General features: G+C 37.0%; 1 protein-coding gene across 1 annotated transcript in view; it reads left to right on the forward strand.

Moving 5' to 3' along the window:
- LOC127869005 (uncharacterized) overlaps positions 1–13,826 on the forward strand; it is a 118,016-nt gene that overhangs the window by 29,295 nt on the left and 74,895 nt on the right. Inside the window, exons 16-28 of the mRNA XM_052411250.1 lie at positions 73–170; positions 3,547–3,744; positions 4,375–4,586; positions 5,392–5,546; positions 8,030–8,160; positions 8,576–8,767; positions 8,892–9,115; positions 9,546–9,703; positions 10,361–10,500; positions 11,620–11,805; positions 12,089–12,294; positions 12,857–12,975; positions 13,350–13,474. Coding sequence (XP_052267210.1) covers positions 73–170; positions 3,547–3,744; positions 4,375–4,586; positions 5,392–5,546; positions 8,030–8,160; positions 8,576–8,767; positions 8,892–9,115; positions 9,546–9,703; positions 10,361–10,500; positions 11,620–11,805; positions 12,089–12,294; positions 12,857–12,975; positions 13,350–13,474 — 2,144 coding nt within the window. The remainder of the gene's footprint in view (positions 1–72; positions 171–3,546; positions 3,745–4,374; positions 4,587–5,391; positions 5,547–8,029; positions 8,161–8,575; positions 8,768–8,891; positions 9,116–9,545; positions 9,704–10,360; positions 10,501–11,619; positions 11,806–12,088; positions 12,295–12,856; positions 12,976–13,349; positions 13,475–13,826) is intronic.

Consider the following 13,826-nt stretch of genomic DNA (forward strand, 5'->3'; position numbering starts at 1 on the left):
AAGAGGTTGCATGCTGTTAACATTTCTGAATAACAACTATGTTACTATGTTAACCATGTGGAATTGCTTCAGGTGTGGAAGCGAGAGACAGGATGATCAGTCGTCTTGCCACATATCTGCCTTACCTCCCCCAGGTGGCCATATCTGCCCTTGACTACAATATCACCCAGGTACGTTTAAGCCGCCATCTAGGAGAACGGAACTCAATGCATGTGCGTAAATGTTGAGTATGCACAGGCTAATGGGAGAACGGAACTCAATGCATGTGCGTAAATGTTGCAGTATGCACAGGCTAATGGGAGTACGGAACTCAATGCATGTGCGTAAATGTTGCAGTATGCACAGGCTTATGGGAGAACTGAACTCAATGCATGTGCGTAAATGTTGCAGTATGCACAGGCTTATGGGAGAACTGAACTCAATGCATGTGCGTAAATGTTGCAGTATGCACAGGCTTATGGGTGAACGGAACTCAATGCATGTGCGTAAATATTGCAGTATGCACAGGCTAATGGGAGAACAGAACTCAATGCATGTGCGTAAATGTTGGAGTATGCACAGGCTAATGGGAGAACTGAACTCAATGCATGTGCCTAAATGTTGCAGTATGCATAGGCTAATGGGAAAACGGAACTCAATGCATGTGCGTAAATGTTGCAGTATGCATAGGCTTATGGGAGAACGGAACTCAATGCATGTGCGTAAATGTTGCAGTATGCATAGGCTTATGGGAGAACGGAACTCAATGCATGTGCATAAATGTTGCAGTATGCACAGGCTAATGGGAGAACTGAACTCAATGCATGTGCGTAAATGTTGCAGTATGCATAGGCTAATGGGAGTACGGAACTCAATGCATGTGCGTAAATGTTGCAGTATGCACAGGCTTATGGGAGAACGGAACTCAATGCATGTGCGTTAATGTTGCAGGATGCACAGACTAATGGGAGAACGGAACTCAATGCATGTGGGTAAATGTTGCAGTATGCACAGGCTAATCAGGGACAACACTTTTGGCTTTTATAGAATTTTTGTTCGCAGGAAGTTCATTCTAAACAAAAATTCAGTCTTGGTATAAAGTGTCTTCTCTGATAAGCCTGCGCTGACTGCACAGGCTAATCTGGGACAACAGACCACGTGCATGTGGGTTCAGCACATTTGCAATCATTATTGGTCCGGCTGGTCTCGGGTATATGTCTGCATAGTAAGTTTGCAGAGCAAAGGACTGTCATCAATGGTTCACAAGTTTCTTGTATTCTCATGTCCTCCACTTGTAAGATTAAATTACCTTTGGCAGTGCATGGTAAAGTTATGTAACTTTCCTTTAAATGAGATTGATTATACATATGCATTAAAGAACAAATCTTCAAATGAATAGACAATTGTTGATTGTTGTTTTTAGCTCACCTGAGCGATAGCTCGAGGTGAGCTATTGTGATCACTCAGCGTCCGGCGTCCGTCTGTCCGTCCGTCCGTCCGTCCGTATACAAATTTGTAAACATCTTCTTCTACTAAACCATTGAGCCAATTTCAACTAAATTTCATGTGGATGACCTTTGAGGGCTCCCCTGAAAAAGTTGTTCAAAGAAATTTGATTCGTCAAAAAACATGGCCGCAGGAGCTCGTTGAACTTTGCATGTTTATTCGTTTTTGCCTATTTTGTTATAAAACTTTCAAAAATCTTCCACATTTTTTGTCCGATCCTTTCCAAATTTGCACAGTGTCTTTATATCAATGAGGACACAAACCCTACAAAAAATGAGCATTATTGGTCCATGAAGTACAGAATTACCTCCCCTTGAATTGAGAAAATGGTGTTTATGCAATAAAGTCCAAATTTTTCATCCAATTCTTTCCAAACTTGTAAGGATTTAGCATGGTTCAAACAAGGGAAACAACTACGGTTTATGCATGTTCTTTTTATTACAGATTTGCCTCCCTTTAATTCATTCAAAATCTCATTTTACAGCAGAGATTCCAAATCTGACCTGTAAATGAGCCCCATATTTACTGCTGGTGCTATGTTACCTTTTCCCATTTGATCATTCTTAAGTATTGGTCTTGTAATGCTGCTACTGCTACTGCTACTGCTACTACTACTACTACTACTACTACTACTACTACTACTACTACTACTTCTACTACTACTACTACTACTACTACTACTTCTACTACTACTACCACTACTACTACTACTACTACTACTACTACTACTACTACTACTACTACAACTACTACTACTACTACTAGTACTACTACTACTAGTACTACTACCACCACCACCACCACCACGTCTACTATTACTACTTCTACTACTACTGCCACTACTACTACTACTTTTACCACTACTACTACTACTACTACTACTACTACCACTACTACTACTACTACTACTACTACTACTACTACTACTACTACTTCTACTACTACTTCTACTACTACTACTACTACTACTTCTACTACTACTACTACTACTACTACTACTACTACTACTACTACTACTACTACTACAACTACTATTACTACTACTACTACTACTACTACTACTACTGCTACTACTACTACTACTACTACTACTACTACTACTACTACTACTACACCACCACCACCACCACCACCACCACCATTCACAGTGACAAAAAACGTATTCACACAATGGCTGCTACTACAACTTATAGCCCATATAGGGGGGCATGCATGTTTTACAAACAGCCCTTGTTTCTATGGGATTTTAACCACAACTGTTCATGTTTATCTCCGACACATATTTTTAGGTCACCTGTCATGAAGTGACACAGTGAGCTTATGTGATCGTGTGATGTCCGGCGTCCGTTGTGCGTGCCTGCGTGTGTCCGTGCGTCCGTGCGTCCGTCCGTCAACAATTTGTTTGTGTAGACAGTAGAGGTCACAGTTTGCATCCAATCTTGATGAAATTTGGTCAAAATGTTTATCTTGATGAAATCCGGTTTGGGATTGTATTTGGGTCATCTGGGGTCAAAAACAAGGTCACTAGGTCAAATAATAGAACAACCTTCTGTAGACAATAGAGGTCACAGTTTTCATCCAATCTTTATGAAATTTGGTCAGAATGTTTATCTTGATGAAATCTGGGTTGGGATTTTATTTGGGTCATCTGGGGTCAAAAACTAGGTCACTAGGTCAAATAATAGAAAAACCTTGTGTAGACATTAGAGATCACAGTTTTCATCCAACCTTTATGAAATTTGGTCAGAATTCTTGATGAAATCTGGGTGGGATTGTATTTGGGTCATCTGGGGTAAAAATCTAGGTCAAATAAATAGAAAAACCTTGTGTTGACAATAGAGGTCACAGTTTTCATCCAATATTTATGAACTGTGGTCAGAATGTTTATCTTGATGAAATCTGGATTGGGATTGTATTTGGGTCATCTAGAGTCAGGAACTAGGTCACTAGGTCAAATCATAGAAAAACATTGTGTAGACAATAGAGGTCATAGTTTTCATCTGATCTTAATGAGTCAGGTGAGCGATTCAGGGCCATCATGGCCCTCTTGTTTGTTTTTAGATCACAAAATTGACGTCTCATCTGAACGACACAGACAAGATTTTTAAAATGCTTTGCACGGACGCGGACTGGGACAACTTGAGCATTTCCGTCACAGTTGACAGGGCTCAGCTGCGAGAGTTTGTCTGTGATCTGGACTACCAGATGATTGTTGATGACATCTGGCGCGTTATCGATCCAATGGGATTTGCAGCCGATGTAAGTTTATAGTTCACTATGTTTTTTTATTTATTTTGACATCTGGTGTTGTACTGTTTACATGTAACAAATGAGATGATTGATAGACGATATCAAGGGCACATTGGGTTTCATATACTGCTTTTTAGAATAAAATCATTGTTTTCATTTTTCACAAATTTCTTTTGTGATAACAGAAGCATTACCAGACTGTTTGCTTCTGGTCAGCAAAGGCAACTTGAACACTTCAAACGACTCCCTTTTATCCTAAGAAACTTATTAATGAGCATTTCTCTGCGAAAACTGGGCATAATACATGTGGGTTAAGTGTCGTCCTATGTAAGCTTTTGAAATCTACACACGCGTGTAAGGAATGAAACTTATTGCTTAAACTGGACTTTGCTAAGAAAATACTTCCTTGTCTTAATAAAATACCAAAAAAGCTGTAATTTTCATCCCTGATAAGCATGTGTGGACTGCACAGGCTGATCTGGAATGACACTTTAGGCACATGCATTAAGCCTGGTTTTTCAACGGTGTTGCTCCAACGTTTGCTTGAAGCACAGCGAAAAATCTACTTCATTCTCACAGCAAAAACAAACATAATATTATAGCCTCTGACTATTTTCTACTTTCTTGTTTCAATATCAGATGGAGCTGACACTTAACACTTACCTTGACACTGGCGTTAATTGGACGAGGAATTCTGTTGCCATGAGCTACGTCCTTGATACAGCCCTGATGAAGAACAATGTCTTGGACCTTGTATGGAAGATTGTAAACATTGACTGGAATGTGATAGCTACCTATCTGGGTACTGCGGAAAACATGGTCGAAGAATTGATATCAAAGAATATTCTAAGGTAAACTTTACATTTATAAGATTATTTACTACTGAAAAAGGTTCCGTTAGCAGCTTTGATATATATTTGTTCTAACATCACTTATACCTTAAAATTTTAAGCTATAATTGTATTTTTTCGGCGTAGCTTTCATACCCAGGTTTCTACCTTGATTGCCTTTTCACAATCCAATAAAATGTGGGAGTAATTTTCTGCCAGTTGACACAAATGAATAAAATTCTACTACTGAATTGGTAAAATTGAAATATACAGATGTAGTATCACATTTAGCACGTTGCTAGTGGAATGTTGATTGAGAAGCTGTCATATCCCTTGTAGAAATAATAAGGCAAAACAACAGTTCAATACTAAACTCTCAAAGTGAGAACATTGTGTCCGTGTCCATTTATATTAGCCCGAGTGAATATACTTAGAGGCTAGGTTCTTTCATTTTACAATAACTGTTTGTATGTTCACTTAAATATTGTAGCATGAAATAATTGCTATTGTCTGTTGTTTTCTACCCTGATATACTTACGAAAAGTCATATTTTATTTCCAAAATCAGAATATATGCTCAATGTCATTTTAACCCTTTGCATGCTGGGAAATTTGTCGCCTGCTTAAATGTCGTCTGCTGAATTTCTAAAATGAGCATTTTCTTCATTTTTTTTTCAAAGAAAACTATCAGAATAGCAAACAGTTTGGATCCGGATGAGACGCCACGTTTTGTGGCATCTCATCTTGATCCAAACTGTATGCAAAGGCCTTTTAATTTAAAAGTCGGTTCCAGCTCTGAAAGAGTTAAAGATATTTCTTGTTTCCAGTGAAATGGCTTCAGGAAGCCACGATATTGCTGCAATGTTCGCCAATATAGACTCCATGTTTGGTGAGATGCCTATCTGGAACCGAGTGAAACACTATGTTTACACATGGGAACTTTTTGCTGACATGATGCTGGAGTATGCACATATCATTGATGGTAAGATGGCAGATTATCAGATACGACACTTTTTGCCTAGACTTGAATTTTGTTCAGCAGAGACTCTTTTTAAATAACCAATTAAATTAAAGCTAATAGTGTCAACACTTGATACAAATGCATTAGACCCCATTTTGCCAAGCTAATAGTGTCAACACTTGATACAAATGCATTAGACCCAATTTTTCCAAGCTAATAGTGTCAACACTTGATACAAATGCATTAGACCCCATTTTTCCAAGCTAATAGTGTCAACACTTGATACCAATGCATTAGACCCCATTTTTCCAAGCAAATAGTGTCAACACTTGATACAAATGCATGAGACCCCATTTTTCCAAGCTAATAGTGTCAACACTTGATACTAATGCATTAGACCCCATTTTTCCAAGCTAATAGTGTCAACACTTGATACAAATGCATTAGACCCAATTTTTTCCAAGCTAATAGTGTCAACACTTGAAACAAATGCATTAGACCCCATTTTTCCAAGCTTATAGTGTCAACACTTGATACAAATGCATTAGACCCCATTTTTCCAAGCTAATAGTGTCAACACTTGATTCAAATGCATTAGACCCCATTTTTCCAAGCTTATAGTGACAACACTTGATACAAATGCATTAGACCCCATTTTTCCAAGCTAATAGTGTCAACACTTGATACAAATGCATTAGACTCCATTTGCCCAAGCTAATAGTGTCAACACTTGATACAAATGCATTAGACCCCATTTTTCCAAGCTAATAGTGTCAACACTTGATACAAATGCATAAGACCCCATTTGTCCAAGCTAATAGTGTCAACACTTGATACAAATGCATTAGATCCAATTTTTTCCAAGCTAATAGTGTCAACACTTGATACAAATGCATTAGACCCCATTTTTCCAAGCTAATAGTGTCAACACTTAATACAAATGCATTAGACCCCATTTTTCCAAGCTAATAGTGTCAAAAATTGATACAAATGCATTAGACCCCATTTTTCCAAGCTAATAGTGACAACACTTGATACAAATGCATTAGACCCCGTTTTTCCAAGCTAATAGTGTCAACACTTGATACAAATGCATTAGACCCCATTTTTCCAAGCTTATAGTGTCAACACTTGATACAAATGCATTAGACCCCATTTTTCCAAGCTTATAGTGTCAACACTTGATTCAAATGCATTAGACCCCATTAAAGCTAATAGTGTCAACACTTGATACAAATGCATTAGACCCCATTAAAGCTAATAGTGTCAACACTTGATACAAATGCATTAGACCCCATTTTTCCAAGCTAATAGTGTCAACACTTGATACAAATGCATTAGACCCCATTTTTCCAAGCTAATAGTGTCAACACTTGATACAAATGCATTAGACCCCATTTTTCCAAGCTAATAGTGTCAACACTTGATACAAATGCATTAGACCCCATTTTTCCAAGCTAATAGTGTCAACACTTGATACAAATGCATTAGACTCCATTTGTCCAAGCTAATAGTGTCAACACTTGATACAAATGCATTAGACCCCATTTTTCCAAGCTAATAGTGTCAACACTTGATACAAATGCATTAGACCCCATTTTTCCAAGCTAAAAGTGTCAACACTTGATACAAATGCATTAGATCCAATTTTTTCCAAGCTAATAGTGTCAACACTTGATACAAATGCATTAGACCCCATTTTTCCAAGCTAATAGTGTCAACACTTAATACAAATGCATTAGACCCCATTTTTCCAAGCTAATAGTGTCAACACTTGATACAAATGCATTAGACCCCATTTTTCCAAGCTAATAGTGACAACACTTGATACAAATGCATTAGACCCCATTTTTCCAAGCTTATAGTGTCAACACTTGATTCAAATGCATTAGACCCCATTAAAGCTAATAGTGTCAACACTTGATACAAATGCATTAGACCCCATTTTTCCAAGCTTATAGTGTCAACACTTGATTCAAATGCATTAGACCCCATTAAAGCTAATAGTGTCAACACTTGATACAAATGCATTAGACCCCATTAAAGCTAATAGTGTCAACACTTGATACAAATGCATTAGACCCCATTTTTCCAAGCTAATAGTGTCAACACTTGATACAAATGCATTAGACCCCATTTTTCCAAGCTAATAGTGTCAACACTTGATACAAATGCATTAGACCCCATTTTTCCAAGCTAATAGTGTCAACACTTGATACAAATGCATTAGACCCCATTTTTCCAAGCTAATAGTGTCAACACTTGATACAAATGCATTAGACCCCATTTCTCCAGAACATGGCTCATATACATGTTTTCCACTTCAATTAAACCTGACTTCATAAGAGCATTATAAAAATACTGATACAACTACTAAAATGTATAAAATTTAAATGAACAGCTCCTCATACTTATCATTCATAAATGTTTGCAGTTAAAACTAGTACAATTTAAAAATGAAATGAATGTCAAAAAAGTACATTTGTATTTCCACCACTTTTCAGATGGCAATTTTACCATAGTTGAGTATGTAGAGGGTATCTCCCCCACCCTGGGGGAATATTTTGCCAATGCTACTGTGATTGTCCCAGGATTGATAAGCAGACTGGAGACCAGTTTGATGAACCCACAGGAGGTATGTTGAGTTAATTTAGGAATCATAGTTTGGTTGCCTCATTCCTCATTATTACTTTTATCATGTTTAAAATGTTTCCAATAAAACAATTTTTCATAAGAAAAACTATTATGAAATGCATATCATTTTATCCTAGGGAAATACACACTATTTTAGTTCGGAAGTTGATTTCATCATTTATATAGATTGAGAAGATATTTCAAATTTTCTGATACATACACATATGCAAATCATTTGCATATGTGTATGTATCAGAAAAACAAAGTCGCTTAGCTGCAGTGGATATGGTGTCTACTTTGTGACCTGCAATCTATGTATTCAATCCAAAAAGACACCAAGTGCTGGTTCTTTCAAGAAAACAGACTCAACATTGTCTCTATAAGCATAAAGCAATCCTTATTTGCCTCTTTCACAGATGGTGCAGCGCATCCTCAGCGTGGACTTCATGACTCTCTGCTCAAACCCCGCTTCATTTGGTCGCATGTTGGGTATAGAGCCTACACCAGACTTTGTAGGGTGGCAGAGGGGACTGTGTGCTCTGAACTGGACCCAAATCTTACAGGAACTGGATGACAGCAACAGTGTGGTCAAGAAATTTATTAAGCAGGTATTGCTGGGAAAGAATGACCTTGCATGGAGATTTATATATCCAGTTGGAACTAATGCATTACACAATTTTTAAAGGCGAAATTTTGGGGATATTAATTCTCATTTGCTTCATCTTTTTTCAGTTCAACATTATTTCCACCAGTTCGACAGCAGACCTTCCATTACTCTCACACATGAACTGGACCCACGTAGTCATGGTTACAGAGAAATTTATCAGCATCGCCAGTAGTACAGCCTTCCTGAGTGGCCTTGCCAACTTCCCAGATCTTGGTATCGAGAACTTCAACACAACTGGCACCAACCTGATGGAGGCTCTACAGAACGCATGGAAACTTGATGTTGATAAGTATGATCACATTTCATTTTGGAAATGATTTTTCAGCTTATCATTGTTATTATGAGCAATGCTTTTGACTGAACTTAGTTGGGTATGGTATGATTTAATCCAAAGGCAATGCAATCTATTTTTGACAATTTTTATTTTACTTGAAACAGTCTATTTTGCATACATCACTGTGAAAGAGTCAATATTCAATTTCAGACTTTGAAAAAGTCCATATTTCATTGCAGACTTTGGATAAGTAAATATTAAATTGCAAACTGTGAATCGGTACATATTTCATTCAAGACTGAAAACCAGTCCATATTTCATAGCAGACTGTTAACCTTTCAAATGTTTGTTCAAGACTGTGAACCAGTCAATATTTAATCGCATACTGTGAACCAGTCCATATTACTTATATTGCAGATTTTAACCAGTCCGTATTTAATTGCAGACTGTCCTCAAGTGTTAAGCAGCTTATTGACCTGTTCTACTCCATGTCACCAGCCAATGACTCCATGTGGGACATGTGGCGCTCCACAGTGGCCCAGCAGTTTTACCTACAGTACAAAATCATGTCTTTCGCAACACATCACCTGGACATCATCAATCGTAAGTGGTAACTGGGGAGGCAAAGATTGAAAGAATCTTGTGGAAGCAACCGGTATTGCTCAGGAAGCTTTTTGAAAAAGAAATGAGCTGATTCTGGGAAAACCAAAAGTAATGCATGTGTGTAAAGTGTCATCCCAGATTAGGCTGTGCACTCCACACAGGCTAATCCGTTACAACTCTTTGTGCTTTTTGAATTTTTTGTGCATTTTTTTTATTTGAAGAAGTCTCTTCTTGACCAAAATCCAGTATAGGCGGAAAGTTTTGTCCACACATGGTATGTGTGGTCTTCAAAGTGTAATCTGGGACAATACTTTATGCATGTGCATTAATAGGATGGCTCAAATGATTTGTTAATGCAATACAAAATACATGTGAAACAAGAACAATAATGGATTGCTCTTGAACCTTTGAACTCAACTGTTTTGTTAATGTTATTGGTGCATATTGATTTATGCAAAACCATAGCTCTCTCCTCAGGTGCAGTATTTCCTATACCCTTCAACTGCCTGTGATATTTATATATAGTTTGTATATGCACCAGCCTTATTTATGGAAATACATGTGTATGTGCTTTGTTCAGTTATTAGTGTGATTTTAAGGCATTTCAATGTGACTGATATACCAATGTTTTCAAGTTATATATTTTTGTTCATCTAGGAACTGGAGTATTTGACTTAAGAGCCCACATTGTCAACTCACCAGAGCTTGATAAACTGTTGGCCATGCTTGAAAAATCTTCAGACGTGTCAGCCATCATCTTCCACAATGCAAGACTTGCCCTAGAGGACAACACGAGGGTAAGCAGGAACCTTTACCCTAAAGCTTCTTACCACATTAGTGGTGTTGAAGTGAAATTTTCTGAAAAATAAATGCTATTAGTATGGTATGGTGTAATGTTATGTAAGAAAAATATCTCAAGCTTTTTTTACAACATGAAACTTAATACAACTAATATTGAAACAGCCAAATATTGTCAAGCACTATATGCTTACAATTTGACTGTATTTATGTGGAAACTAGCCTTGATCAATAGCACTGTTTGTACCAATAAGCTAGATTTTGCTTAAGACATGGAACATATGAGTACAGTAAATGTGGAAAAGCAAGAAAAAGCTTTTGTTATATTTTATTTTTGTATTTGTTTTTGAACATTTGTAGTTTGTTGATGTATACTGATAAGCGCCATTTTTTGCATTGCTGCATGAGTAAGCTTTCAAAGAGACGGAGTGATTGGTTTGCTTTAGTACAAGGAGATTCTGGGTTTGATCCCAGGCTTTTTCCGCTCCATTTTTGGGAAAACGCCACACTGGAATTTTGGGAATTTGGCGTCGTGAAAAACCCCATTTAGGGAAAAAAATTAATCGCATAAGTGGCTCAGTTGGGAAAAATTATCGCATGTAAATAGTGTTTCTTATATTTCAAAGAAGCCGTTAACTGGTAAATAACGACTATTTGGATAACTTATTATTAAAATTTAACAAAATATTATAAACATGTGTGATAAGTGCAGGTTTTTTAATCTTAATTTGGGGAAAAGGCTTGGCCTTTGTTTAGGTGAAAAAAATCACGCGAAGCGCCGGATTTTGAGGAAAATAAGTCTTAAATAATCATTAACATATTTTACAGTTTTAAAAACAAATTCAAGGCAACAGATAATTTAATTATGCAATACTTTCTTTTTTCTACACCGGATCAGGTCAACTTATATATTTTAAGGGTAAAAAAAAAAAAAAAAAATTTTTTTTTTTTTTTATTAATTGGGAATTTTTTTTTTCAATTGGGAAAAAAACAACCAGATTTGCATTGGGAATGGGGCCGAATTTCGGACCCATAGCATAGGGCGGAAAAAGCCTGGATCCCCTAGCGAGGCGGTGTTATTTTTCATTTGGGTTACATAATGAATACTCTTATTTCAGATGCTTAAGCTGTTCATGCTAAACCAGTCTGACATTTGTTCCGGGCTAGTAGACTGGTTATTGCTGCCAGCAGACGTCCTAATCACACGCGCAGACATCGCAGAGGTGGTGTGTGTGTTTGATTACAATACCATTGGCAATGAGATCATGAATGGTTTCGAGGGCTTGAACGACCTGATAAATGATGTAAGTTATGTAGTTTTGTATTAGAACCCACATTAAATTCTGCATGCAATTTTTTTATGAAATAGTGGTATTTTAATAATTTCATTGACTTACTTTACACAAACAAAACATTTTTTCCAAAACATTTGATTCAACAAAATTAAATACCCTTTACTCTTATGAGCGTCAAAAACAAAACATGATTTTATACAACTCAATTTATCTGCAAGGGTTGAGTACGAACTGTTCTTGAAAGTTTGACCAAGGTTAGTAATTGATAAAAATTTGCACTTCTCTCCTCCAGATCATATCACTCGGCAACATGACAATTAATGACATGGCAGTCAACTACACACAGTTTGCTCGCGTATACGAGAAGTTTACTGAACTAACGACCAGTCTTTCGTCGAAAACAATCACGGTTGGAACCTCTTGGTCAGAAAGTCAAATCCAGGAAATAATGGATGATTTGCAAAATTTCACAGTCACTATGGCAGAGCGGAACCAGACGTAAGTTGGATGGTTAATAATCGGATAAGGCTGGTGTTTATATGATGATCTAACCTTCTACATAAATGAATCAATCAGATTGATCACAGTGAAACGTATTGGTTGAAATATCGTGTAACTTATGGTGTATGATATGAGTCAAATCATGTGAAAGTCATATAGCACTGTCTGATCAGGGGCTATGCTGGCAGCTTTGGACAAATAAGAGCCAATTTTGCATGATGCAGGTCATATACAACCTGAGCAGTATGCTTGGCACCTATAATATCCTAATTAGTATAACATACATTTGTTGCATAAAATTCAGGCAAAATCAGCGAGAAAAGACTAACTTGCAAAAAAAATATAAAAAATATGAAACTGTAACGAGAAAAAAAAAGAACAAAGTTTAAATTTACAAAACCGTCAGATTGACCTTAATTAAAATATAAAACCATTAGATTGACCTAAATTTAAATGCCTGAAATATAGACCAATAACCTAAATATTAAAAAATAATTTGGATCTTGACAGAGATAAAGTCCTTTGAAGAATGTTACATGATTGTGGTATTATATTTCAGGGGCGTGGTACCAGGGTCACTTGATAGCCTGGAGAGTATGGATCCAGTATCCAAACGTGTCCTGGCAACACTTGATATTTTCCTTAACTACATGGTTGCTAGGATGAAGAAGTTGCAAGGTAACATCCTCTTTACATTTTATAATGTTATATTGTATGATTCCATGTCACGGCCATGTTGTTTTTAGTTTCATTCTATTTATTTAAACTTTATTGGATAACATGTCCACTGCTTGTTGAGTACTCATGAGTCTGTTTCATGTGTAAACCTGTACTTGGGGTCTTTGGGGGATGATTTGAAGAACTTTCTTATAGTAGGAAAATAAATCTGCCACTTATTGGTAGGTAGGTAAACTCAATTTTCACTTTTCCACTGTGGCAATACTTGTGAATCTCCAATATGTGCCTAACGGCAAATTTATTTCATTTATATATAAAAATAAAAAAATAATGAGATAAAAAATTGTAATAGAATTGCCATATGTTCACTGCAGGTAATTTGACAATAGAGGGCATCTCCAATGACTCTGGGGATATCTTGCGGCTGTATGATGCCTTAATGAAGTTGAAGCAAGGGGCAGAGTCAGAGACCATCAATGTCACAGTGGACTATGGAAAGGTATGTGAGAATGCAAGTGTCGAGATGTAGACACCCAGTTGGTTCCTCTTATCTTTCTGAATTACATTTTATTTCAGTCACTCCTCTGTTATTGTACATTCTGTCATGTACAGTATATCCTGTAATAAACTTCCCCACGGGGTAGGGGTGGGGGGTCTAGCAGTAAACTCAAGGTTTTGTTGAGGACATTTATGAGGCGTTCAAATGAAAGAATTCAATAATACATAAGACTACATGTATATGAAACAACATATTTAACTTGACATTTTTATGTCCCCCACTATAGTAGTGGGGGACATATTGTTTTTGCCCTGTCTGTCTGTCTGTTGGTCTGTCTGTTGGTCTGTTTGCG

This window comes from Dreissena polymorpha, chromosome 2 (genome assembly GCF_020536995.1).
Source record: "Dreissena polymorpha isolate Duluth1 chromosome 2, UMN_Dpol_1.0, whole genome shotgun sequence".
In the NCBI taxonomy this organism is placed as follows: Eukaryota; Metazoa; Mollusca; class Bivalvia; order Myida; family Dreissenidae; genus Dreissena; species Dreissena polymorpha.